Source organism: Hippocampus zosterae, chromosome 20 (genome assembly GCF_025434085.1).
Source record: "Hippocampus zosterae strain Florida chromosome 20, ASM2543408v3, whole genome shotgun sequence".
Classification (NCBI taxonomy): Eukaryota; Metazoa; Chordata; class Actinopteri; order Syngnathiformes; family Syngnathidae; genus Hippocampus; species Hippocampus zosterae.
In genome coordinates this window covers 10,751,806-10,779,117 of record NC_067470.1, presented here as the reverse complement: position 1 = coordinate 10,779,117, position 27,312 = coordinate 10,751,806, and the positions used below count along the sequence as shown (strand labels likewise).

The following is a 27,312-nucleotide window of genomic DNA, read 5'->3' as shown; positions in this document are numbered from 1 at the left end:
AATTTCGAAGCTAACCTGTATATTCCTGACGTCTGGCTGCTATCGTGTTAATGCGGGGCCTATCTCACTGGCAAATAGCAGGCAAATTATATACATGGCTGGACTATGGAGGGAGAAAATTGACGCCTACAAGGTTAAAAAAAGAAAGAGAATTAATTCTAATGGGAGGAATGTCATTTGCTTGCTTCACAATCGATTCTGAGCTTTCAGTTACACACACACACTTTTGGGGCCTGTCAAATTTTTTTAGTTCAGAAATAGACTTGAAAAAAAATCAACCCAATTTATCAATTACCCAAAATTAAGCAAGACATTCATCAATGATTGAAATAGTTGTTCGTTGCAGGACTCAATCAAAGCTTTTGTTTTGTCATTTTTGAGGCACACTGCCAATGTGAAAATGTTTCCTGTTTATTTATTTTTCGTCAAACATTTTCAAGTGTGTAGCTCAGGAGTAAAAGTGGGTCGCTGCTAAAATAAGAGCGCCTCCGCCCCCCCCTTTTGGGAGCCCCATCAGAAAGCACCGGGCTGCCGCGGCACCGAGCTTCCTGTCTTAACAGGAAATGTGAAGTGCGCTTGGCAGGGTGTCGGCAAGCTTCTTGAAACCTTCCTATTTTGAAACATGTGACACATGTTCACAAGCTAAGTCACGACGAGACAACAACAACGAGCCCAGGCTACGCCCATGCAGCCCGGCATCGTTTCCACAGCAACACACGCACAACGAAGATTTGTTAACCGCGGAGCCCAAATGAAACAGATCGGTCATCCGCGCATCGCCACGTGAACGGGACATGGCAGTGGCTGAAATAAGACAGAGAAAAATGATGAAGATACTTTTTGTGACAACGAGCCGGTCATGAGCATGAGCTCACCGCGAGCTTCAGCTTGATGCTAGCTTTGTGGCGGTCGAAAGGCGGTCGCCTGCGGCTTTCAATCTCGGACTTCCCGTTTGTTTTTGAGCTTCGCTCCTTGTTGCTCATGGCGCGATTGGACCTCCTCTTCCCCTTCACCGTCAAAATGAACATTCTGAAGATTGAGCCTTGGGAGTAAACCTCTCTGTGAGCTGGCAAAGGCTAACTCATCACAGCACTCAAAAACAAACACAGGACAGCTGATATATTTGTGATGTTTTATTTGGAAACATTTACTGGCTTTAAAAGTTGTCATCTTCAACGAGAACATGAGCGCCAATGTTTTGATACCAACTGATACTTCATTGTGACGATCAGCAAAAGTGGACAGATTGACCAAGGGCGGGTTCAGTAGCGTCCCTCGACGCCCAGCTGCGTCTCGGCCTCGCGCTGTATCTGGTGGTGAACCGCACGCACTTCCTGTTGGCTTAGCGTGCGCTCCGTGTGGCGGTAAACCAGGCGGAAGCACAAGCTCCGCCTTCCGCTCCTGAAATACTCCACAGGATCGGGGGCCGGCTCAGTCGCGCTCTCTCTCTCTCTCTCTCTCTCTCTCGCTCTCTCTCTCTTTCTTCATTCATCCCGCGTGTCGCTCGCCCCGCCGGTGCCACTCAATTATTCAACGTGCGCTCAACGAGTGAATGTGCTATATGTCATGTCTGCATGTGTTGAATAATTGATGTCTCCATGATGCAATTGTGCACCTCCACCATAGAGATCAAGGCACACACACACACACACGAATCCCAGCATGCTCATGTTGCACTTTACCCAAAAGAACTCAAGTTGGGAGCCATTTTTGGTCCTGTGATCGGTTTATGTGCGTACGCGCAGGCATGCTTAAAAATGAATAAAGCCGCCATTTTCTCAGTGCTAATTGCTTATTAAGTGCTCCGCTTGAACTTTGATGATCCCCGGCAGGCCCCGGTGGCTTTAGCTCCGCTCACTTTCTTGACTTCCTGCTACAACAGGAAGTCAACGCTTCCCGCGAGTGTATGCGTGCGTGTAAGAGCTGCCGCGAGGGCGTCCGTCTCGTGAAACGCGATCCGATCGATCGCTCTTGCGATCCGAGATGGCGGTTCCACGGCTCCATTATGGTGTGGCGTAACGGCCGCTCGCAGCTAATGGCTCATGAGTGTTTGCTAATCTGCTCTCGCTCGATTCCGTTCCCGTGAAACTCGATTCCCTTTCCTTCCCGTCACTGCCATACGGCACGCGGTGCATTTACACGATCGCCGGTTCTGGATCATTTGTTGCATTCGTCATGGTTCTAGAACCGGGTATGGTTCACGTTGAAGCACATGACATTTGGCATGCAATTTTTAAGACCTGATCAAGTACAATTTGGATTGAACTTGCAATCTCCTTTCGAAATTATTTGTTTGAATAGCGATGCTAATGTTCATGCGCACAACATGGGAGTGGAAGGAAGCTACTTTTTAAGAAGAAAACTTTTACTGTACTGTATTGTTTTCATGAGGATGGCAGCTGGAGAGCCGAGACATGCGCATTTTTTCCCCAACTGTCGCCACCACCATCATCATCAAAACTTTTTCATTTTTAGAAAATGACACCTTCCCCTCCTCACCCGTCCTTCCTCTGCAATGCGCGTGTGTGTGCGTGCGCTCACGTGGGGTGCGTGAAGTCATCCAGCGGCTTGACCTCCTCCACCAGGTCTCCGGCGACGGCTCGCACCAACTCGTAGAAGTCGTTGGCGTGGAAGGCCGCCTCGCCCGCTGCGGGGAGCCAGAAGGAGATGTCGTTGTGCAGCGGCGGGTACTTGCTCAGTTCCTACAAACACACACGCGCGTACAAGAAAAGGAATAATGGTTACTTTAACAAGTGGCTAATTTGTTGTCTATGTTGTGAAGTCATTCAAAGTCAAAGTGGGTGCTTGTCAAAGCTTTCAGTCCCACCTAAGAAAAACGGTTCGCCCTTCAAGTAGCACCAGCATGAGAAACAATCTAATGCCGTAGTGTAGGAGGCCTATGTGTTCTGGAAAAAAACAGCCATGCGTTGCCTTCCGAAAGAGCACATTGAAGTTTCAATCTTTTGTGTGTGTGTGTGTGTGTGTGTGTGTGTGCGTGTGTCGGGGCATCCGCGCCGGCTGCAGGGGGAAGGCGAAGAGGCAGCCCGGGGAAGACGCAACGCCACTGGGCAGGAGATGAGCCGCGATCCCCGCCGAGCCTCCGACGAAAGCGCCTTCATCTTCCTCACGGCCGCACATCCCGCGACGTGCGCGATGGGGCGGAAAACAAAGCAAACCAAGCGGCGGTCACGCTCGCTACCTGGAAGCGGATCTCCTGATGGATGTCGTCCACGCAGAATTGCTTGAGGAAACGTTCGTCCTGGCTCCAGAACATTCGGATGTCGGGGATGTTGTACAGGACCATGGCCAGGCGCTCCAGGCCCAGTCCGAAGGCCCAACCCACCTTGTTGGCCGCGCCGGCTGACAACAAACGCACCATACAAAGAACAGCGACTTCAACAACATGTTATTCAGCCACAGCAAAAAGGATTTGAACTCCTCCTTCTCAAATGTCCAAACCATCAAAGAAAGTCAGATAGTGGATCCCCCCCCCCCACACACACACACAAATGTTTTTGAATGATGAATTCACACTTGAAGGTCATTCCTGAGTCACCTTTTTTTTACCCCCAGGATTTCAATTCCGGTGATGACACCCAAGCCTGATGAGCTCTGGACCCGTTCAGTCGACAAAATCCCCTCAAACACAAACCGGCCGCCAAAAGATCTCCCAAAGCTGCCACCAAAAGTCGTAATCCCGAGAAATTCCAGAACAGAAAGAGAAATCTCCCAAGTCATTGAGGAACGGATTTGATCGGTGCGGAATAAAGCGTGGCGACGCACGGTGAGAATCCGTTAATTGAGAAAACACGCAACAGTCGCCCGCCTGCCCAAATTCCAATTCAGCCAGGAGGAATCCGGGACATCGTCTCAACGCCACGGGTACCTCGACCGAGCAAAAACGGCATCCATGGCATCTGGGGCCGCTTCTCCGCTTCAGGACCCGAACGACTCGCTGTGATCGATGGAACAATGAATTCTGCCCTCGAATCCTGACGTTCAATGTTTGGCCTTCAGTTGGCATTTGGCTGGTGCAGCGGGACATTTAGGAACGGGGGAGGGCAAAGTCCACACGACTGGCCCGCTCAAATTCAAAGACGGGCAGACGCGTTAACCACGGGGCCTGCGCGCATCTTTTCGCGAGGAAGCCTTCGTCGCCCACCTCCTGTGCTCAAAGCCTTGATCCGAGTGCGTGAGTTCAAAGGCCCACTAATCTCACGGCGGTCCGTGTCAGGAGCGCGAGTGACTCGACTCTGAACGAATGAACGAGCGGCGGGCGGCCGTTACGTCACCCCGGCACCTCGCCTTGGCGAGGACGCACGCAGGAAGTGGCGCCCCGTCGACGTGCCGTCCAGCTGCGCAGCAAGTAGTGGCGCTTCACCGCGCTGGCGCAGATGGCGCCTAAACGACGTCCTCTGCAGACGACAAAGCGGACAAAGACGCAGAGGGGAGGCGACGGCAGAAGGAAATGTCGGCGAACGCGCCGCCCGCCGGGCCTCGCCATCTGTCCGTCGTTTGCAACCGAGCTTCTGGCCGACTGAGCGGGAGGCGGTCGCGGGACTCCTCCACACAAGCCCTTCGCACTTTGAACTCTCGGGTGCGGCCAACGTGCGGCTTCCACGGGGCACGTCGCGTGATCTTGTGGCCCGCGCGCCTGCCCCAAAATTGACCCTGGTCTCCGGTCTGCTTTTGCGTCACAAGCGCGTTCTTTCGTTCACGGCCGACCGATTGGAAGCGCATCCCGCTGTTTGCCAAAGTCGGCTGCGACCCATTCTGAGGGGCGGCGCTACAGGTGCGACGATTGGTTCGCAACCAACAACATCCACCATTTGGATCATGCCTTGGTCCTTGGGAAAGCTGTCCCCGCCCGTGGCACAAAAGAGTCCCCGATGTTTGCAAAGCGAGACGGAATTTCTTTGCATCTTTACTTGGCAAGACGGCGCCCGAGGTTTTTGCGGATTCTCTGATGGATGTGATCGGCATGGTCATCGGTTTTTGCTTTGCCATTTCCTATCATTTGGAAATAATGGCCTGTTCTTAAAAAGAGAGGCCCAATTTTGCAATCTGACTGAAATCCTCGTTGTTTGCAGGCCAATGAAAACGGCGGATCAAATCAACGACATTTGCGGCCTCCGAGCAGCCAAAAACAACTCGAGCTGCTCGTGGCAACTGCGCGCTAAACGCCACTGCAAGTAGCGCCCCCTGGAGCTCAGTGCCAAGTGTTATTCAGACATCAGGTTTTTATTTCATTTTTTGGGGGGTTGGGGGGTATCTGTGTGTATCCCCACTGTTTGTTATGGAACATGCACGGCTTGCTGAGATGGATGGTTGCGCAAACAAATGTTTGCTCTGCCCTTCGCTAACCCTCCCGACACACGCAAGCATGCGCGCGTGCAAACACACATGTTCCAAACTCAGACATTTGCACAGAGAGAGAGGTTGTTGACTTGGGAGATTATTTTACCGTTTTACATTTGGACCTCCACTTCCTTTCCATGAGCAACGGTAACAAACTTCTCACGAGTGCTTTGGATTTCGGGGGGATGCGTTCTGACAACTTGATGGCCACAAATGTGCAAGTTGGCCAAGTGTTGGATCAAAGTGGCGCGCCGCGTCATGTGTCGTCTTCACACTGTTGACCCGTGCTCTCCTTACGTGTGTATGGAGAAGGTAAGATCAGATTAAAGTCATGTCGCCAACAATTAACAGCCTCTCAAAGCAGTCGCCTCAGGCCCTCCGGGGAACGGGTGTGTGTCGGGAGGGGAGGGGGGGAGCGGACCAGCTGGCCACCAGTCATTGTCTGCAGTGGGTGTTAGTGAGGCAGACGGAGCGAGGGTTGATGCAGAAGGAGGAGGAATGTGGGGATGAAAGGACGGATCGGTGGGAAGGGGGAGGGTGGGGTGGCAAAGATCTAAATCCGTCACATGGGGCTCAGAGGTCAGCTCGTTACAAACGTGGAAACACGGAGGCGGAGAAAAGGGAAGGAGCGCCACCGGACGTCAGTCTTTCCTCCTGCATCAGGCCTGCATCCTTCTTTTTTTTTAATCTGTCATTCCTCCCTCTTTCCTCCTGACCACCCCTTCATCCTTCCATCCTCGGCTCACAAAAAGTGACTCATCAAAACATGAAGCTTTATGACAGCAGGGGGCGGGGCACTGGTGGGCGTGGGGGAGACATGATTTATTCAAGAGGGGGGATTAAGAGCCAAAGCGAGCACCTGAACCACACACACACATTCCCCAAGGGTCCGTGGTGACAGTTTTGAGAGCCTCTTAATTGTGACCAACACGACTTTAATCAGATTTCACTAACCACACACACGCGTGCGCACACCCCATGCACATATTATCTCACCATAACCCTCCTGCCCCCCCCCCCCACATCCCTTTTTTTTTGGTCCCCTGGGAAGTGTGTGTGTGTGTGTAATTCTGTTTTTGGCCAGGAGGCCTGGTCATTAGCAGGTCCCATCTGTTGGGAGGGGGAACCCTGGGACACACACATACACAAAGTGTCATGGCTAAATAATAGAAGGGGAAAAGCACTCGCTCCTCTCACACTTCCTGAGTGAATTAATAAGGTTTCATTTCTCCTCCAGCATCCATCACTTCGCCTTGTCTTCCTAACTTCCTCTTGGCCGCACCCCACCAGCTCTGCTTTGTGCCCTTGCCCCCCCCCCCACGACCCCCCATGCACTCACGCGCAACCACATACGCATGCACGCCTGGCCTCAGGCACCACATATGGCGATCGCAGAATTAAATAAGATGCACGCCAACCGGTGTCCCCTGTTGCCGCCGCCACCGCCGCCACTTCCTCCTCCTCCTCCCAGGCGCCCCAAACCACCGCTCGCTCACTCTACTGCAGTCACTCGGGTGCTCTCTCACTTTTTTTTGCTCTCTATTGTCTCCGATGCTGCAGAAATATTGGATTGAGAATGGGGTGCGGGGTGGGGGGCCGTTACCACAGCAACCAGCCACACTGCCGCAGTGGAGGTGTAGGGGAGGCGTGCGCGCACTCTGGTCTCGTGCAGCGTACGAATGAATGCGTGAGCATCTTTGAACTATTTTTGGCCTGCTCGCCTCTCGAGGCGAGTCGGCTGGCTCGCGCGCACGTGCCGTGGCGGCAGTCAAATGCAGAGTGCCGCGCGGCAGTGGTGGTGATGGGCCAAGTGTCGATGATTGGTGGCAACAAGCAGCGGGCCAGCGCAAGGAAAGGGGGAAGTTCAGCAGCCAGCAAGCAGCACACCCACTTCACTTAAAGTTGGTGTGTCACCCAAAAAGGTGAATAAAATGTCAAATTCGAGGCAAACATCAGACTGGATTGTCTTCGATTAGTGACCGAGTGAGACTTGATCTTGAATCGAGCAAAGAAGGGAATATGACAACTTCCCAATCTTCCATCGTGCAACCTTATCCATCAAGTTCAAAGGTTACTGCCTTGCTACGTGCGTGTGTGTGTGCCTTCTGACCAGAGTTGAGCAGCTGCTGCTCCATGACTCCACAGCCCAGCACCTCCATCCAGTCGGCACGGAAACGCACCTCCATCTCAAAGGAGGGATGAGTGAAGGGGAAGTAGCAGTCCACCCAGCGCACCTCTAAGTCTGCCGAGGACGACGAAGACAAAGTCAGCCGACGTTCGGTGAGGCGAGGCGCGGCGCGTACCACCGACCTTCTCTGAACAGGTGCCTGACGAGTCCGCTGAGCGTTTGCTTGAGGTTGAATTCCAGCAGCTTGACTGCCTCCAGACTGTGGACTTCCTGTTTGTGAGGCGTCCTGCGGCCCCCCGCCGCCTCAAACATCTTTAGCTCGTCGCCGTCGGCAACGTCGCAGAAGAGCTAAGCACAATAAAGCCATCCAAAGTCAGATAATGAATTAGTTCACCTTTATTTATTTTTAATATACTCAAAATGAGAGACGGGGGGGGGGGGCGGGGGGGCATTTTCCATGCGTTGAATGTTCATCAGCATTTTTGGGAGTTGTCCTTTTTTTTTGCCAATGCATCCCAATCCCTCATGAGCGGCTGGGCTCGACCGGACAGTAAAGACTGATCCGACTTCTGATCAGATTGGCGAAACTAATCGGGAATTTCTTTTTTTGTACTTGCGTGATGCCTAAATCTGCCATTCTCTTTTTGCGTTGGGTAGAAAGGGACGTGCGGAGACGAGTCCCTTTTTGGGTGGGTTGGCACTTGCAAAAGGAGCATCTGTCGTTTGCCTTTGCCGTTACCTGGCGGTTGGAGAAGAGGCGCACGCCCTCCATCTGGTGGAAGACGGGATAGTGGCTGGCGTCGATCTCGTCCCGCCTGTACACGTCTCCGGCCAAGAGGAAGGCGTCCAGGCCGCTGCTCACCAGCTCCCTCTGGTGGGCCGAGGTGTGCGCACGCAGCATGGTGCTCCTACGAGAAGAGGTGAGTGGGCGCCGTCTGTTGTGGGCGGGGCGCGGCATGCGAGGCGGCTCACCTGTTCAGGTAGTAGTTGTCGCCGCGCTTCCTGCTGGGGTGCTCGGGCGGGATCAGCAAGCTGTCAATCAGTCAAGACAGTCGGTGAGCGGCCCGGACGGGGACACGGCTGTCGATCGATCAAATGACCTGTCAAAGTTCTGCTCCACGGTGACCACGGGGCTCAGGTTGTCGTGGGCCGAGAACAGCGGGTTGCCCGAGCGACCCGCGTAAGCGCTGAGCAGAAAAACCACAAGGAGCAGAAATGAACTTTTCGACAATGCTTGCTCTTAACTCATTCACTCCCAATGACGTTTTTAAACGTCTTTTCAGAGTTGGTCTAAAATTGGCTGGTACTGAATGAGTTAAGATGGTCAGCTTAACTGGGCGCCGCGTGCGCTCAAGAGGAAAGCTCACAAAGTGGCGGAATTGCCAAATGCATGAGCATTTCATGGGCAAATCCTGACTCTGCATATTTTGAAAAGGGCGAATATCGTCCGGTAAAACGGTGACTTCATTTGAGCGCGGCAAAGGCACCTGTAGAAGTAAGCTTTGATCCGCTCCTTGAGGAGCCACAGTGGATGATGCCGTTGGTTGTGGAGGTTGCGGCCCACTTTGGCCAGGACCTTGGGCGTGACATTGGTGAAGTCGTCGCACGCGTAGGCGCGGCCTAACACCTCCACGCTTTCCTGGCCGAGGGCGGGGCTCACTGTGTGCGCGCGTCGGCGGGACGCGGCCAGTGGCGGAGACAGGAGGCGCAGCGGCTGCCGGAAGAGCATGACCGCGAGTGCCAGAAACTGCTGAAGCACCGGCGGACCCCTACAGGCTGTGTGCGGAGAAGCAAAGCGCAACGTCAGCAGAATATTCTGTGCCGAGGGGGAATTGCGGAGACAAAAAGGTCAACGCCGTCATTTGCTCAGCATGGCTTCAGCGAAGGCCAGCGCGAAGGGACAGGAAACTTCCCTTCAACTGTGACTACCAAATAAAGAGCTCAAAGCAACTCGACCTGTGAGAGAGGGCCTTCTTATGTTTTCCTCCATGTTATGCCATTTCTTGACTGGGCCTTTTCAAAAGTCTTCGAATATGTTAACATGAGATGGAATGTCCCAACTACATTCCATGTAATGCGTGTACATTTCTTTACTTTTTCCCCCTTTTTGCAGGGTCCCTAATTTCACAGATTTTAAAAGCTCGTTGTCAGGGCCTTGGTGGCCGTCGGGAATTGGGGGCTTTTCTGAACGGGCTCCGCCCACCCCGTTGACGTATATTCCCGGGCCGAATTTTGTTCCCAACGGAAGAGCTGTATCAAGATGCGTGTCTTTCCAAACGTGATCATGTTCACGTTGGAGGTTTTCCGTGAACATGTTTGCACTTAGCAGGAGTCTGCAAGTGCACGGCATCGGGATAACATACGAGGCGTGTCGCATATTTTGGTTAACTCGTGAGTTACATGACTGACAAATATTAGACGTGGAGATATCATCGTAAAGTCTTGATGGCGTTCCATGGCCCTCTGTGATCTGCGACGACAGCGGTTGATGCATGTGTCACTTTGGAAACAAATGACTTTAAATGGCTTTGCCCTCCAACCTCCCAATAACAACAAAAGGGGAACGTGGGGTGAGATGTTGATCAACGTGTATGCCGTTTGGCGTGTTGCAATAACGCTCATTACTCTCACATCATTTCATGTGGGTAAAACGCAAAGTTCGTTTTTGGACGTTTTGTTACTGTTTTTTTTTATAGTACAGATCGCAAGAGAGACTTACCTTCACACGTCGCCCGGCATTGCCTTCCGTTTAGTGGCCAGAAACGTGCCCGTATGTTAAACTCGTCATTCAAAGTATAATTCTGTAAACGTATGCATATTGACCGTCAACCACCGCACCCAAAAAAGAGGCTAATATCAATTTGTTTGGCCAGAAATCACAACAAAGACAAACGTTCGCGGCACAATGCTTAAATGGGACAGGCACTCTTCGGGCACCCTGGTCAGTGGGGCCTTAATGTCTGCTGTCTGAGGTTTAGCGTTGTTAGCGTAGTAACATGTCGGCGCCCTCGAGAGCGCAGGTGATTTCTCTGTACAAGATGCTCCTAAGAGAAAGTTACAACTTCCCCTCGTACAACTACAGGTAAGAACTGCGAGTCGATAGACCGCCATTCTTCCTGTTGCGTCATTTCGTTTGAAATGCGTGTTAGTCAGCGGGTTGCTAGTGTAGCTACACATTGTTTGCATCAGACGTCACTCGAATGACGTTTTTAGCATTGTGAAATGCATGCAGCGGTCCGCCCATTCCCCGTGGGGTTCCACGGCCCGACTAAACTTTCCAAATGGCTATCCAAGCACCGGGATCAAAACACAACAGAAACCTCGGTCAAAAACAGTCTTGTTGTCAGCGCTTTCAAAGGGGAAAAAACAGAATTACAAAAACATCCGAATCAAAAAGCCATCAAATGTTTTCCTCATCCGGCTAATAGAATCGGGGTTATTTCGTTAATTGTCACCAAACCTACACTCCGTTGTCATCGTAAAGTGTACAATATAGCAAGGCGCGCATCACTTTCCACATGGTTGACGTCATGCATTTCCACATCATCTCTTATCAGGAATATTAAACCGCACACAAACCTCGCGGCCGACTTGGTGTCGTTCTGTGATCCACTGGCTGGTCGCCCCCGCTGAAAATGATCAATCATTTGTCCAAAGAGTTGTCGTGAAATTGAATAATCAATTAGTTGTCGATTGCCATCAGAAGCACAAGGATGAAACTTCCACTTCACCATTCCTGCCAGCCTCCGGCGTCATTTCCCTGCGTTGCCTTCCTTGTCCTTCCCCTCCCTCCATCTCATCCCTACAAAAGTCGTCATCCCGCTAACACGTCCTTGTCGCGCTTGTGTTTTTAACGACGCCTAGTAAATCGGATCCATCGCGGCTTTAGTGGCACGCTCTGAAATGTTCAATGTGCTGCGCCCGCAAGAAGAAGTGGAACTTGTCAGGGTCACTGAGCACCTGCCAGCTGTGTGGCATCTCCACTCCATCGTCAGTACAAGCGGCAAAACAACAAGTCCTTGTACTTTCACGCTTCCAAGAGCACCCTGACCTCAGGACGCAGTCCCAACCCGCCGTTTTTTGAAGGGGATCCCAAGGCCAAAATGTTCTTTGCACGAATATGTCACCCGTGTCCTCACGAGTCTCCACACGCTGTCTCGATGAATAATGCAATTGTGAACGAGGCAGATACTCGACCCGTTTTCCGCCATCTGTGGAGGCGGCCGTTTTGGCCTTTACCACCCTCAAACACGATGATGAGAGTGGTCGTAATTAGAATAAGAATTGAATCCTGATCCCAATCTGTGTCCCTTGCAGGACGTACGCGGTGCGGCGTGTGCGCGATGCTTTCAGAGTCAACAAGAATGTGGCCGACCCAAACACGGTGGAGAGGCTGGTGCTGGAGGGCCGCCAGTCACTGGCGCTGATACAGAGACAGGTAACGCCGACAGATCCTCAGGCTGACGAGCACGCACACGAGCGCCCGTTTCCTGACCTGCCACCTGCGGCCTGAGCTCGTTCCCAAAATGCATCCGCAGCCCTCAGGCTCATTCTTGGGTGCCGCCAGCGGACGATGCGTCGGCGAGCGGCCACCTCGAGGGTTGTGCTCGTGTGTTGTCAGGTCGCGGAAACTGTTACAAATTGGGAGGGGGGTGCACATCTGCAACTTCAGACCAGAAGCCAAGTCAGCTCTCTCTGACGCACGAGTTGCTTTTGGGAAGTCCAAAGTAGGACGACACACAGCGTGAACGACTGCCTCGCCGACACCCCTCCCCCTGCGCTTCCCTTCCATCACTGAAAATCGGCGGGGGGTGGTGGGGGTTGGGAGCATTGCATCTATATTTTGCGTTCTTTTCCTGCCAGCGACTTTGGGAATGTTTTCAAATGCGACGTACGGGCCGCTTTCTATATACCAAATCGAGGAAACTCTCGCTTTGATATATATTGCGCAACGACAAGCTCCATTGGGAGTCTGCCGGCATGTCCAAAAATTGCTAACCAAATGTTGGCCTAGCTGCAGTTTTTCTCTTCTTTCTTTCAAGTTGTTGTCGGCTTTGCTGCCCTTCCGCCCATCAAGGTGATCGCCAAAACAAATGACATTACTCCAACTCCAACTGCATTCGGGGGGAGGACCCAAAAACATTTTCCTATTGAAATAAAAAACGAATGTTAAAACAAATGAAAAGAGAACAAACCGAAAGCACATTTTGTCTTCAAAACTTTTTTTTCTCCCCCATTTTCATTTATGGTCGATTTTAAATGGATTTATTTGGCCATTGCCGTACGGCCGCTGTTGTCGGGCTGGACCACACCAGATAAAATAAGATCATGGCCAGCCGCGAGGCCGAGCCATGAGGTCACCAGGCTGCCGTCTCTTGGACCTTTGGCGCCCTCTGGTGGTCTTGCGCAGCTATTCCCCTCATTCCAGTCGATAAACATGTATGTGTGTATCCCGAGCCGCTCGCGGTTTGGTCGCCCCCGCCCCCCCGCCCCCCACGCATGCGCAGGGGAGATCTGCATGTTGGTTTATTGCATTTGCCGTGGTGTCCTTGAGGAAAGCGTGTCTTGATTCATGGGCATGGTGGTGCAACGCATTCAACTCGTGTCTCAAGGCACCCCTGCACTGGGGTCATGTGGAGCTGATATGTCCTCAAAAACACGAAAATCAATCGACAACGCATGCACGCAATGACGGCAAACAAAGCGAGTGTTGTGTAATAGCAATTAAGAAGCAAAGCATTCTTTTTTTGTGTTTGCATGCGACGCCATGATTTGGATGGGATTGCGACGGAAGAAGCTCGTCACGTGACGCAGTTTGGTGTGTGTGTGTGTGTGTGTGTGTGTGTGTGTGTGCACGCGACTGCGCGCTCCTGCAGGTGGTTGTGGGCGGTATGTTCCAGGCTCCGAAGACAGCGGTGGAGTAGTAGGAACCGGCCAATCAGCTTCCGGCTTGTGAGGTGGGCGGTGCGTCATGGGAGGAGTTGCAGCGTCCGACTTCCACAGAGACCCAAATAAAAGCACTTTACGTGACAAAAGTGAAATGGAAGCTTTTTGAAACCACTTCACATTTTAGTGGGGCGGGCTCCGATGTCAATGTTACTGGAGCAAAGGAGAAACGGGTGACTGACCGCGCAGCTAGCAGACGGGCTAATAATAGACCGCCGAGTTCTTTGGCGACCCGCGACTGACCCTCACTTCCTCACAAACGCACGACAGGTGATGAGCGCGCACGGTTGCTAGCGGGGCTATGATGTCGGTGGGGAGCGGGTGGGCTCTGTCATCTGCTCCAGTTGAGCTCCTCCAGCATTTCATTTGATATGTTTCATCCATCCATCCACTTTTGAATGGGCTTCTCCTCAGGAGGGTTGTGGGTTTCCTATCCCAACCGTCTTGGGGCAGTCGCGGGCTCCGCCCTCAGCTGGTTGCCAGTCAATCGCAGGGCAAGATTAAACATATTTAGGAATTCTTTAACCGTTCAGCATAGGGAGGTGGGGAAAAAATCCTGCAGCCATTCCCGGTGACGTCATTCGCCCATGATAGATCACACTTCAGATATGACTTGGACTTGAAAGTAATTGAATTGAATTGAATACAACTTTATTGTGGGCGGCCCGGGAGTCCAGTGGTTAGCACGTCGGCTTCACAGAGGTACCGGGTTCGATTCCAGCTCCGGCCTCCCTGTGTGGAGTTTGCGTGTTCTCCCCGGGCCCGCTTGGGTTTTCTCCGGGTGCTCCGGTTTCCTCCCACATTCCAAAAACATGCGTGGCAGGCTGATTGAACACTCTAAATCAGGGGTGTCCAAACTTTTTGCCAAGGGGGCCAGATTTTATGTGGTAAAATGTCGGGGGGCCGACCTTGGCTGACATTCTTTAAATTGTGCCTAGGTGTGAGTGTGGGCGTGGATGGTTGTTCGTCTCTGTGTGCCCTGCGATTGGCTGGCAACCGATTCAGGGTGTCCCCCGCCTACTGCCCGGAGGCAGCTGGGATAGGCTCCAGCACCCCCCGCGACCCTCGTGAGGATCAAGCGGTTCGGACAATGAATGAATGAAACAACTTTATTAAATGTGCTGTACCTATGTGTAACATACAACACAGATGAACATTTTTAAAACTCTGGGCAGAATTTGGACTTACATTTTGCCACAAAAGGGCGCACGATGCTGAGCTTTAATGGATGACACGCAACACAAACGCAGCAAGAGAAGAGCCAGGTTTAATCATCTTCACTTTCACAGTAAATATCGAGTGGGAATAACACCAGAACAGTTGGAAGCGCGCACACTCGGAATCCACAAGTTAACGAGTCTGTTCATTTCCTCAAAGTGATGTTATACTATGGGACCCAAAGAAAGACAGCAGGTGCTGAGGAGAAGGACTGCATAAAATAAGTTGAAATGGATTCAAAGCGTGTGGGGTGGTCGGCTGATGAATGATAAATGTTCACCTGCAACAAGTTTTGTTTTGCTGGACCTGTTCGGATCAGCCCCCCCCCCCCCTCCCCACACACACACACAGAAAGCCCTTTTGCAGCACTTTTACATGCGGCGCACCTTGACCCGGAAGCGTGACATGTCCTCGAGCAGCACGTGAACATCCGCGACGGATGATTTGAGCGTCACTTCCGTTCGTGCGGCTCGGGAGGCGGCAAAGCGGGCGCGCAGTAGCGGAGCGTGAAGTTTCGCCCGTCGTTGTTGTCCCAGAAGTCGCCCTGGTCGGAGCGGAAGTAGACGGCCAGGTGCACGGCGGCGCCTTCCTCCATCTCAGGGGGCGTGTAGACGGTGAAGCCGTAGCGCGCGCCCCCGCCCCCCGGCGGGTGCGCGTCCAGCAGCAGGGCCTGCGCGTCCACGTGCGACAGCCACTCGTTGAATGTGTAGCGCACGCCCACCTCCCCGCACGCGCTACCGCTCAGCACGCGCACGTGGCCGCGCACGTCGAAGTGCGTGACGGAGAGCCGTTCCAGGCACACGCGCAGCAGCCGAAGGCGAGAGTCAGGGTCCGCCAGCTCGGAGAAGCAGGCCACGAGGCGCCCTCCCCCCGCCGGGTGCGAGTGCCGCCCGCCCGCCGCTGCCGCCGGCCGCCCGGTGTGTCTGGAGAACACCTTGGTGGGCACTCGGGGCTCGTCGAGCGCGCTGAAGTGTTTGACGCTGGCCAGACTCAGCCCGAGCGAGTCTGCGAACTGGACCCGCTTGCGCTGCTCGCTCGGGGCCACGGCGGCCAGCAGCAGCGAGGCCGGGCAGGCGGGCAGCGAGCGGGCCCGCCGCCTCTCGCTCATGCGCCGCTCCAGCTGGCGGGCGTCCTGGTCGTCGTCCAGTCGGTCGTCGTCGTCGTCGTCGTCGTCCGGGTCCGGTTCGCGGTCCATGATTCGGCCTGCCAGGCCGTCCCTCAGTCCTCGGTGTGCTGCTGCCGCCGCTGCCCCCGTTGCTGCCGGTCAGAGTCCGCGCTGGGGCCTCCTGCTTGTATAGGGGAGGGGACGCCCCCCTCACCCCCACCCCGCCGCGCACCTGCTGTCACGTCGACAACGTATCAAGCGCGACACATCTTTCACAAACTCGGACACAAGCACTCCAACCCGACAGTGATGAGTCTCCGAACAGCAAGTCGGCCGAGGCCTTGACGAATTTGTCTGGCGCAAACATTTCCAAGTCAACGCCCCGTCGAATTGAAACGGACATGGAAGTGGACAGAATGTGTCTGACGAGACCTGCTGAAACTGCGCCAAGGTGGACGACTGGAGTGCGAGAAGCCGCTTTTGCCGATCAGCTCTGCGCATGCGCGAGAACGGAGGCCGCAAAGAAAGGAGCGACTGCCTCCCGAACAACGAGCCAAGCGCTTTGGGAACGTTGGGAACGCGGCACATCGCTGGACCCCAAAGCACACACCTACCAGCTCGCGGGAAAAGGTTCAAGGCTTCAAGCGGCATGTACGATTTAGATGCGCCGACGCGTCACGGATGACGTGCGCGTCTTCGTTGGGTAACGCCCCGCAAAAAGAAATTGCACTCCGTGTCTGTCTGTCGTCCGAACCCAAGTTGGGTGAAGTTGTACGATCGTTATTTGGTAGGAAATCGGCTGCAAAGCTCCCCGTTACTGCTGCGGGTGTTGTGAAAGCGCCGTATCACGAAAGATCGATTGCATTGGATCAAACGAAACAAACCAAGAACGGCGAAGGGCAACGCGTTGGACTTTTCTCAAGTGGCCTTCGATCAGACACGATCAAATTCATAAAAGCAGATCGACAATCCATTTTTCTATTTGTGTCCCGTGCTAGATTTTATTTTGCTTTTAGAAACACCAAAACTCTTGTTAAACTTTTCCTGACTCGTTCCAAGCAACGCAGCAGAAAATCAAGCCTTATTTCAACGTTGCAGTTCTTCGATCCAAACCAAAAACAAAGACCGCGTCATTTTCCCCATTTTGAAGCTCCGTTTCCAAACATGGTATCTGATTGCCCAAAAGAGACACGGACCGAATTTTGGCAACGTCAACATGACGTTAGCGGGGCCCCCCCAAACCATTCAAGTCAGTTTATTTGGAATGTTGCGGAAGCGACGTTGTTGGCCTGCGCAGGTGCAAGTGCAATCTTTCGGTGCCTCCTCGGTCGGTGCGGTTTGAACCCCCCCCCCCCCCCCCCGCCCCCAACTGTCCTGGCGGAAGCTCGAACCAAGAATGCGGGGGTCGGCGGGGGTGGGGACTCCACTGTGAAAACTCCAATGAACGCCACGCCTCTGGTAACGCAGGTTAAACCCGTTTGGGTTTAACCTGCGAAGAGGAAGCAGAGAGGTCGGGCTTCGCCACGCTTTTATTTTGAAAACGTTCGCTTTTATTTGGAAAGGAAAAAGTAGCACCTATGGGATCGGACGGCTGCTTTTCTTTTCCGTGGTTGGCGTCGCGTAGACGTCGAGCAAGTTTGTCTCTCGGCTCCCACTCGTTCACAGCAAAAGCGGTGAGATGAATTGTCGGGCGGACATGTTAGCAAAGGACATGTCGGATCTGGAAGAAGACGAAGACCTGGAGGTGTTCAGTAAGGTACCGTCAAACTTCCCGACTCCCGCTTTCGCGACGCGGACATCGCCCCGCTCAAAACACTCTCGAGTGACGATTTTGCTGAAGACTCCCCCCGTCTTAACTTTCGGCAATGTTCGCTTCTTGCGGAGGGACGACAAACGTTGGGAGTCGGCAGACGAGCTGACCTTTGCGCTTCGATCGGCTTTTGCTCTCCGCGTCCATTTCGGAGTTAGTGCGCCCAGTGATTTGGAGACGGGTCGTTTTGTTCGCGTTGGAAGCCTTCGTGCTGCGCTACGTGAGGCGGGCGGTCCGTCCCCTTTGATGCGGGCCGGACGCCTCACCCGCCGTTGGCTTCGTTCAGTGCGAGAAGAGGCCGCAGTTGTGGCTCTTCACCGCGACCGAGGGCGAGCTCGCCGTGCCCCGAGCAGCCGCCGCACGAATTCCTTGCTCGTGCGCTCATGAGGGAATCCCCCCGCCCCTCAAATACTGCCCGCCTTGTCTTGGGTTCAGAAATTATTACTGACAGACGATGATCCCGCGGCCAACTCTCCCAGCTCGATGCTCAACCAGTACCAACCGGATGAAGATGAACGGCAGACCGGCGGCGCTAAAGACCTGCTTGTGACAGTCGACAGTCCAGAGAGTCGCGTCACAGCTATTGAGACCTTCATCGTGTACAGAGTGGTGACCAAGGTAAGCTGGCAGCTGCACACTCTCGCAGCGCGACCCGCTGGGAGTTGAGAGCGGTTTGCGCTTCCTCTTTCCAGACGGCGAGGAGTGAGTTTGACTCATGCGAGTACGAGGTGCTCCGCCGCTACCAGGACTTCCTTTGGCTACGGAGCCGACTGGAAGAAAGCCACCCGAGCCTCATCGTCCCCGTATGTGTAAACGCGGCGCATGGCGACTTTGTCGCGGGCCGGGCTATATAGCTTACACCAGACGTGACGTTCTGACTTGGCAACCTGAACGAAAAAAAAAAGAAAAAGAAGCATCGTCGCTGCGATTGGAGGGTGATGGTGAAAAGGATGCTGGTCTTTCAGCCTCTTCCGGAGAAGTTTGTGATGAAAGGCATGGTGGAGCGCTTCACCGACGACTTCATCGACACCAGGAAGAAAGCCCTGCACCGCTTCCTCAATAAGATCGCCGAGCATCCCACCCTGTCTTCGAGTCGCCACTTCCAACTCTTCCTAACTGCTCAGGTAAGACGCGCACCAATCCTCGATAAAATCAAAGAGAGGACCCAGGCGAGGTGGCTAGGGCATCCCATTAGGACGTGCCGGAGAGGCGGTGTCTCCCGGCCGGCCCGGGAAGAAGCGGCCGGGGAGAGGCGAGTCCGGCGCCCCTGCGGGGATAAGCGCTAAGCGAATACGGACGAATGGGTGACCTGATCGGGGAGAGATCGTTGCCCCCCCCCCCTCACATCTCGACTCCCAAAACTGAAAGTCGAGTCGAGAAAGGCAAATTCACATCGCGAGCCCAAAGTAAGTCGCCTTTCAACTGCAGGATTTCTCGTCTCGCAAGAAACCCGGGCCGGGCCTCTTGAGTCGAATGGGCGAGACGGTCCGGGCGGCGGCCAACTCGGTGCGGGGCGTCAAGAGCCGCCCGCAGGAGTTCACACTGATGCAGGAGTACGCTGAACGTTTCGGCTGCCGGATCTCGTCCGTTGACAAGGTTTCTCGGAGGATCGTCAAGGAGCAGCGAGGTATGCCCCCCCAAACGCCACCGTGTGCGGCCGGCGTATTTGGGAAAGACCGCCGCGGCCGGCCCGAATGCCGGAAAACCGCCGGCGACGTCGGTTGCCTTCAATATCCGCGTCGCCCGTGCCGACAGAGCACTTGGACGAGCTGAAGCAGTACGGGCCCCTCTACGGCCAGTGGGCGCAGGCGGAGGAGGAGCTGCGAGAGCCGCTCAACCTCGTCGCCCGCTGCGTGGAGCGATGCGGCAAAGAAGCGGAAGAGCGGATGCGCCATCTCTCGGCCGTGCTGGTCCCCGCTCTCCACGACTACGCGCTCTACGCCGAGGTACTCAAGGTGAGCGAGAGCGCCGGCGCGGCGCCCAGCGCAAAGGCCGACCGCGGCGCTTGATTCCAGTCTCCCTCGTCGCTCTCAGACGGTGACCAAACGGCGAGACGCCATCCAGGCCGACTTGGAGACCAAAAATGAGGCCCTCGCCTCCAAGAAGTCCGACCGAGAAGATGTAAGTGCTCTTCGCTCTCGCTCCGTTCGCGTGACCCTTTCGGACGCCCGGCGCCGCGTACTCGGGCGACCGTTGTGCTGAATCGGCGCTGGCAACTTCTCTTGGCGCCTCGTCCGTGCTGACGCGCCGCGAACTTTCCAGAAGACGTTTTTCTATCGGCAGCCCCGTTTCATTCTTTTTTGCCGAGTCGCACTTGGGTGGCGCTTCTCTGTTTTTGGAAGCAAGCTTGCATGTTGTGACGCACCGCAGCCAGGAGAGGGCGACGTCACTCCAATTGACAGCGATTTCGCGAGTGGCCGAGCGCCTCGGACTGCATCCGGTCCCCTCGTAAGACGGTGGCGAGCGAGAGCAAACCCGAATCATCTTTGCCGGCTTTCTCTCCGTTTTAGGCCGAGCTGGAGAAAGAAGTGGACGCTCTGGCCGATCGACTGGAAACGGCGAACGGCGCGTTGAAGGCGGATTGGGTCCGCTGGCAGAGCAATATGAGAGACGACCTCAAATGGGCTTTCATCTCGACCGCTGAGAAGAACGTGGAATGCTATGAGAAGGCGAGTGTCCAATCCACGCGGTTGCCCCCAAACTTCTACACGCGACATCTTAACCCTTGTGTGCTCCAAATTAAAAAGGACTTAAGTTACGCATTTTACAATTTTTGTAATCATGTATTTTGTGTTATAAAAACATTCTTTTTTTTATTTTTTCCCAAACACTCAAAATGTTCAGAGGCATCTGTGCTATCCATACATATATAGTTTTTATTAGTTCTTTGGGATTTTTTATTCTTTATTTTGTGCAAAAGGAAAAAAAAATTGCGTCTGGAGGTCCCAACCAAGCCCTACTAACAATCCCGACCGGACGTGTTCATGTAAAATGCATTGGTTTGAATCCTCTTGCAAAAAGGCAAACTCATTTGCGATCCTCTGGCGCCACCTAAAAGTTGCACAATTGGAATGACCTCAACCCAACAATGTGGCATGCTTACGTCTCTCCAAGCGAAAACAAAGCGATTGACGTAAAAATCGCATGAAATGCATGTATACACATTAGGTTTACGATGCATTCAAAAATATGAATAATGGGTCTCTATGGTGCAAAATATGTAAATTGTGAAGATTAAGGTATCAAAACGTTTTTTATTATTGCTGCAATGTCTGAGAATTATCATGAAATTTAGGCCATTTTAGAACCCGTCCATAAGTTTCAGCTCTCTCGTGTTTTTCTGAATGCCTTTGCCTTTTGATTCAAAGACATCATTTTACATTTATCGCAAGCGGTGCACTACGAGGGTTAAATTGACAACATCGAAGCAAGTACATTTGGAAGAGGGGGGGGCGACAAGCAAAGCGCGGCGACTGCCTGTATGCCGTCAATGATGGTTTCGTCCAATCTGGATGGCGAGCTCATCAATCACCTTTTGGCTTGCAGTGCCTGGCGGTGTGGGAATCATTCCTCTTGTCTCAACGAAGGGATCCCGTTGAAGACGCAGGATGAAGGTGTCTTGAATGTGCCCGCCACAAGAAGAAGAAAATCCTCCCCCCACATCCCCTTTTACCACAGAAACGCGTCAAGTGACAAGGAAATCCCAATTTGCGCCTCCTTTTTGGTTCGGATTTTGTATTGTCATCCTCGAGTAAATGCAGACGAAGAAAAAGCTTGTTTGGCTGATCATTCGGCTTGTGGCGCTCGACTGAAGAAAGGATGTCGGCGCGCGCGCGGTGTTTGGTCCCATATCGACCCCAAAATGTCAGGCGCCGGCCGCTCGTCTCGACACCGGTTGTAAAGCAATCGAAAGCAAGCAGACAGCGACTTTAGATTGCTTGAAGCCTTTTGCTTTTATTCACTCCGGGTTTCCCATCCAGTTTTTGAAAGGACAAACGCACACAACACAGGCGCGAGAGCGCGGCTCACTAGGGGGAACAAGGTCCATGCAAAGGAGGCTCCCTTTTGGGCAAACAAACGCTGAGCCAAGAGGAGAAGATGCACGCGGAGCGCGGCACTTGAACGGACGTCGAGCATCGCGAGCCGCCGCCGAGTCCGTCCAAGACGCGTTTGGAGAAGGCGCGCGCTTCTGGCCATTCGCTCGGCTTTCAAAAGCGCTTTCGAGCTTGGGCTATATAGACCGTACGACTGAAATCATCGATCCACGTGCATCGCCGGTGATCGTCGGAGTCACCTGAAAATGGAGGAAGCGATCGTCGCGCTGGTTGGCTTCTCACGAATGATCGCGAAGCAACATTTTGGGTGGGCGGCGACTTGGGTTTCCTGAGATCGCGAACGTTTGCTCCTCACAGTGCAAAGCGTCTTGGACACGGGCCGTCTTTTCCCGGGAAAGACCGTCGAGTCCTCCGAGAAATCGCGGTCTCGACGCCAAGCCGTGCAAAACGGAGACTCGTTCGCCGACGGTCATAACGCGACACGATCGCGGGCGGGTGGCGTCAGTCCGAGTCCGCGTTGCGTGTCCGCGAAGGCCTGAAGCCGCGGTGACGAGATGAAAATGGGAACGTTTAGTTCGGAGCGCCCCGGAAGCCGCCCTTGAGCGACGCACTCTTCCGCTTCCTTTTGGCCGTTGGGCGACGGAGAAGGGGCTTGGAGGCTTTGGCGCTCCGTTCAAGTGAAGAGCTTCATTTGGAAAGGACGGGGTCGGAGGTCGTGGTTGGCCTACTTTCAACAGGGCTCGGTGCGCATTGGAAAGGTAGGAACTGCAACTTTCTTTTTTCCTTCTTGAGATGTACGCTTCATATGGATCGATGGCTATGTGAAAACAGGAGGGAGAAGACGAAGACGGAGAGGAGGAGAGCAGCGGCTTTTTGGGCTAGCCGGATGGCTTGGCGAAAAGCGGCGCGGTCCGGCTCCGTGTCATGTGACCTCAGCAAAGGCGATGTGATTCTACGGCACAAGAACAATAATCAGAAACGATGGACGGCTTCGCGCGCCGGCTACGCAGCGTCGGAACTAAAACTTGGCAAAAGAAGGACGCTGATGGTAGAGTGCGGCAAAACCAAACGGCAATGAAAAGCACGCCATGTTTCTTTCTCGCTCGTCGTTTTCTTCCGCTTGGAGCCTTTGCCGTGCTATTTTTAGCCCGGTTCCTTTCCACTGAGCCTAGCGTCGCTGAGTTTAATGCCAGCTGATCTATTTTGTTTTGCCCGTGTTCAGGTGACTCAATGTTTTTGCTTTCTTTTCACGCTCCACCAAATGCGCATCTTTGTAGCGGGACGCGTTGCTCTGAAGTCTCTCAGACTTGAACAAAGTGACTGTGTGTTTGTTTCGGAAGTGAACGGCTTACTGGACGCTCTCCCGCACGGTTTGTTTGTATTTTTGGCGGACCCAGTTCCAGCCGGCGGACCCTATTCCGTTGCCGCCCTCATTTGTTCCGTCCGAGGCCTTCCCGGGAGAAGGCGCCAAAGTCCGAGCGCCGTCACCGCCCGCGTAAAGGCCTCAAATCTGGATCCGCACATAGGGGTGGGCTAGGACGAAGGATCTGTCGCCGACATCCTGAACGTTGATTTTCCAAAGTCGATCGCGACGGTCGGACAAACGTCAACAAACGGCGGCGAGCGAGCGACGGACCTGCGAGGCCATGTACTTGTCCAGAGGACTCTCCGCCCAGCCGGCCCTTGCCCGCAAGTGCCGCGTGGGGCCGCGTCGGGACGTCGTCGTTCAGCAGCAACTTTCCTTGGAAATAGTGGACCACGCACACCACCTGAAGCAAAGGCCAAAGCGGGTTGCAAGGTGACAAACAGTGACGGATTCCTTCGTGACCGGAAAAAGAAAGGCTCGGGATAGCCCCTCCTCTCCACTTCGGCGTAACAAAGCGAGCCAAAAGCCTCACCAAGAAGGTGGCGACGGCAGCGCCGATCACGAAGCCCGCGATGACGTCGGCCCAGTGGTTGCGGTATTCGGCGATGCGATTCAGTCCCGTGAGGAAAGCCGGACACAGCGGGGCCAGCGACAGGACGGCCTTGGCCAGGCGGCTGCCCTCCACCCGCACCGCGCACGTCACGTACATCTGAAGGCGGGAGATTAAGCCGGCGGTCTTTGTCTTCCGCTGCGCATGAACGGCATCGCGTTTCCTGGCGCGGCGCGTCTCGCGGGCGGCACCGCGATGACTGCTCGCCTCCAACCCCAAACGCAAAATTGTTTCCGCCGCCTCCCATCCTTCCCATTTGGAGTTCGGCGCGCGGACTCGCGGATTAGCCCGGAGCGACTCACGGCCAGGTAGAGCGCCGCATAAGCGCTGAGGGCAGCCTCCTTGGACGGGAAGGTTTTGCGGGCGCGCAGGACGTCCTCCCGGTCTCCCGTGCAGGCTTCCCGCCGGCCGATGTAGCGCGGGGCCCCGCGGCAGCCCAGCGCTGTGTAGTTCGGCTTACAGACGCTCGTGAAATATGGTGCCAGGTTCCCCGTCGCCACCTGGCCCGCGTTGGCAAAGATGTCAACGGCGAAGAGACCGAAGCTGTAAACTCCTGGCCAGAAGAAGGGAAGCTCTCAGAAAGCCACGCTCACCTCATCCGCTCAGGGCATCTGCGTCAAAAGGTACCGCGCGCTCGCACGCGCACGACACGCTATTGTGGGGCGGGGAGACAAGACAAGACAAGACATGCCCCTTGCACATATTGTTGGAAACGTCAACGAGTGCACATTTTCTCGGTCATGGCAGCGACGCGAGGCTCCGGACGTGGACGCGGCCATTTTGAAGCAGCGGGAAATGCATTTTGTCAAGCCCCATGTCCTTTTAGGCTTTCCAGCTTGCCGCGCAGGCTGTTTGTTCTAATTCTGTCCTCCTTTGCGTGGCGGTGGGTGGGGGCGCTTCGCGCTTCACGCATGACTGCCGCTTTCTCGCCGGCCATCCTTCACCTCTGAAATTGCTTATTAGGGCAGAAGCGCGATTGGCTCGGTCCGTTGGAGCCGAGGCGCCGCCTTTCCGTGCACGGCTCGCGTACGACTTCTTCCTCGTGAAATGCGTCGTTGACAAATCGTGGTCCGACCCTGACGCCGATGACCCAATCTGGTAAACGGACATGCCGGACGTCTTTGCGGAGGACGGCACGCGACCGCTCCCGATCGAAACGGGCGCCGGGCGCATCGGCGGATCGGCCGTTGTTGGGGCGGGCGTCAAACGCATCACTAAGCCCCCCCCCCCCCCTCCCCGGCCTTGGCGGCACGGAGGCGCTCGCGGACGGACACGGGAAAGGCGTGGCGTGGCGTACCGAGGAAACGGAACGTCCTGCGCACCAGTGGGTTGAGATAGCAGCAGTCTCCCGTGGCAACCGTCTTCTCCGATCGGTCAAACTCTTTGGAGGTGTACTGGAGCAGGAACAGCACCGCCTCGGTTGCTGCGATCTGTTGCGAGTCAAGAGCAGACAAAAGACAGCCGCTTCAGCGTTGGCCAAAGCCCCCTCGGCTCATCGGGCAAACGGTGATGGTTAGCCCACCAGCTAGCTAGCGTCAGCCGCGCGCCGGCTGTCAAATGAGCGCTTGGTACGACCTCTCAAGCTGGCTCTCGCGTGACTTGGGAGTCACTTCGGAATGCGTCCAAAGATCCCAAGTGATGCGACGTCCGGTTCCGAATGAACGTTCCCGTTGCAACGGAAGCGACTTTGGACGGACGGCGGAAAAGACGGCGTCTCGCCATCCGAGAGCAGTTCGGCGCTCACTCGTTCACGTCGGCATCTTTCAAGAGATGCTCGGGCGGCGTTTTGCGATACTTTTGCCAATTGAGAATCAGAACGCCGAAGCTCTCTCAACTCATTCACCCACAAAGTCGTTTTTAAACGTCTTTTCAAACTTGGTCTAGAATTGGCTGGTACTGAATGAACTAATTGAGGGAACGACCAAAACCCAAATAAAAGGACGATGGCCTCGGCGGGGAGGTCACGACCTCTCTGCCGCCGTAGGCCCAATCCTCAGGCGCTTGCTGACGAGCAACACGCGCATGCATATATGTGTATATTTTGAAAGCTATTGTCATTTTATTTGCCACAATGGAAGATTTTTCAAAGAAAGCGCAGCGGCATTATCGCGGCAAAGCCGGAAAATCATCCGACCTCTTCCGACGGTGAAGTTGGCAGCCTTCTCCGACGACCGAAGCGCCAAAGCGAGAGCGGAGGTAATCGCGCGGCCGATGACGTCGCCGCAAAGCTACGAAGCGCTCCATCTCGCCGTCGCTCGCGTTCATCCTCTCAGGACTCAAAGCGGACGGAAGGACGACGACGACGTGTTGGGACGGAGGCGCTCGGGATGAAGCGCGGACTCACCAGCAGCGTGGGCAGCACCGCCACCACGGCGTATAGCAGGACGGGCGGGACGGCGCTGCGCTCCTCCGGTCCGAGGTAGGGCTTGGTGTAGGTCGTGTCGTAGCAAAAGAATCCCCGCACGCGCACCCCGAAGGTATCGGTGCACTCAAAGTAGTAGGCCAGCATGACGGTCCCGGCCATGATCACCAACTGGAAGTACAACATGATGCCCACGCCAGACGGGAGAGCTTTCATTCAAGCACGATTCCCTCTGCCTGGCTCTCGCACCCGCCGTGCCCTCCCCCGCCCCCTCCGTTCTGCCGGCGGCGGATGGCCGCTCAGCTTTTCGGGAGCGGCTCCTCTCGCGACGGCTGCCCGACCCCGCTTCGAAGCCACTCGGTGTGCGCCTTGCAGAAAGAGAGAGGGGGGGCGGGGAGGGGGCGGGAGGCGGAGCCAGAGGCTGCTGATGAGCGTGCGAAGCAGTCACAAAGTGAGGAATGCGTGTCCAAAGGAGGACGCTTCCCTTCACTCATTGGCCGCCGCCCGCCCCCTTTGCGGCGAATGAGAGCGCGGATGGCTCCGCCCTCTGCCAATGGCCTTTCGGCTCAGGAGAGAGTGAACCAAATCCTCCCCATCCTAGATGTGATCGGAATCACCCAGTTATTACCACCACCATGCCCACGTTGCCCACGTTGTCAGCGTCATACAAATAAAACGGCTGCCGCCAAATGACCTCAAGGAAACTGGAGAAGAATGAAAGCGTTTGCCGAGAGACCACAAATGTCTCTGCTGCACTTTGAAGCGCGACGACGCCGAAGGCGGCGGCGTGACCCACATAGCGGCAACGCATCCCTGGCACAGCGCAAAAGCAGCCGAGCCGACGGCCGCGCATTGAAAAGAGGATCGTTGGCGGCGCCAGCGCTTTGGGAGACTTTCCAGGGTGAAATTGCCGGCGTGGCGTCGCCTGCCTTCGCCGGGCGGTATTCGAGTCGAAAGCTAAATTGCCCGACGTGGGCTCGCCACCGTCGTGTGGTTGATTTGAAAAGAACTTGTCGTTCTTAGTTTGACGTTGAGTTGGATGGGCAACGTCAAGCGGAAAGCTCAAAGCCTCTTCTTTGTCGTTCTTGAAGAACCATTTGCTCTGTGTCAAACGCTCCAGTGAGCCTGTGTGCTGCTTCGTTCGCTTTGCTCGCCGGGTCTTTTCTTTCAGCTTCGCGTCATCTCTCGGTGAGCTTCTCGGGATTGCCTTTGGGGTGTAAATGGCCCCGTCTGCTGGACGGCGACGGGCCGTTCGTTTATCCGCTTGGCATGACCGCCATCTGGGGGAAACGCCGCACACCGCACTCATCCCCTTTTTCACCGAGCGTCACAATAGCATACCTGTCAACTCATA

General features: G+C 54.7%; 5 protein-coding genes across 7 annotated transcripts in view; 2 read left to right on the top strand and 3 right to left on the bottom strand.

Moving 5' to 3' along the window:
- LOC127593093 (LYR motif-containing protein 4) overlaps positions 1 to 13,521 on the top strand; it is a 29,314-nt gene extending 15,793 nt beyond the window's left edge. For 2 of the 3 annotated variants that reach the window (XM_052054321.1, XM_052054322.1), the window contains exons 2-4: positions 10,484 to 10,568; positions 11,804 to 11,924; positions 13,363 to 13,521. In XM_052054321.1, coding sequence (XP_051910281.1) covers positions 10,484 to 10,568; positions 11,804 to 11,924; positions 13,363 to 13,410 — 254 coding nt within the window. In that variant the 3' untranslated portion in view covers positions 13,411 to 13,521. Of the gene's footprint in view, positions 1 to 10,355; positions 10,569 to 11,803; positions 11,925 to 13,362 lie in introns of those variants that run through there. The other variant, XM_052054323.1, reaches the window with a different exon arrangement.
- fars2 (phenylalanyl-tRNA synthetase 2, mitochondrial) lies at positions 1,119 to 11,392 on the bottom strand. Its single transcript, XM_052054282.1, has 10 exons — positions 11,066 to 11,392; positions 8,974 to 9,262; positions 8,587 to 8,673; positions 8,459 to 8,518; positions 8,226 to 8,394; positions 7,669 to 7,834; positions 7,469 to 7,600; positions 3,200 to 3,360; positions 2,542 to 2,702; positions 1,119 to 1,401 (listed from the first exon to the last, which is right to left on the bottom strand). Exons 2-10 carry the CDS (start codon positions 9,213 to 9,215, stop codon positions 1,263 to 1,265), a joined length of 1,317 nt encoding a protein of 438 aa, XP_051910242.1. The 5' UTR covers positions 9,216 to 9,262; positions 11,066 to 11,392; the 3' UTR covers positions 1,119 to 1,262.
- Positions 13,522 to 14,681: 1,160 nt separating the features above from the next.
- Positions 14,682 to 15,908, bottom strand: ppp1r3g (protein phosphatase 1 regulatory subunit 3G). The gene has a single exon (XM_052054310.1). It carries the CDS (start codon positions 15,843 to 15,845, stop codon positions 15,102 to 15,104), a length of 744 nt encoding a protein of 247 aa, XP_051910270.1. The 5' UTR covers positions 15,846 to 15,908; the 3' UTR covers positions 14,682 to 15,101.
- A 1,391-nt stretch (positions 15,909 to 17,299) lies between these two features.
- Positions 17,300 to 21,293, top strand: snx7 (sorting nexin 7). The gene is made up of 9 exons (XM_052054284.1): positions 17,300 to 17,511; positions 18,001 to 18,183; positions 18,258 to 18,368; positions 18,531 to 18,689; positions 18,994 to 19,192; positions 19,321 to 19,520; positions 19,600 to 19,686; positions 20,076 to 20,234; positions 21,112 to 21,293. The coding sequence occupies exons 1-9, from the start codon at positions 17,434 to 17,436 to the stop codon at positions 21,175 to 21,177; spliced, it is 1,242 nt and encodes a 413-aa protein (XP_051910244.1). The 5' UTR covers positions 17,300 to 17,433; the 3' UTR covers positions 21,178 to 21,293.
- Positions 21,294 to 21,493: 200 nt separating this feature from the next.
- On the bottom strand, positions 21,494 to 26,144 carry LOC127593077 (phospholipid phosphatase-related protein type 5-like). Its single transcript, XM_052054295.1, has 6 exons — positions 25,941 to 26,144; positions 24,894 to 25,026; positions 23,899 to 24,149; positions 23,519 to 23,695; positions 23,257 to 23,389; positions 21,494 to 22,572 (listed from the first exon to the last, which is right to left on the bottom strand). Exons 1-6 carry the CDS (start codon positions 26,142 to 26,144, stop codon positions 22,553 to 22,555), a joined length of 918 nt encoding a protein of 305 aa, XP_051910255.1. The 3' UTR covers positions 21,494 to 22,552.
- Between the last annotated feature and the right edge of the window lie 1,168 nt (positions 26,145 to 27,312).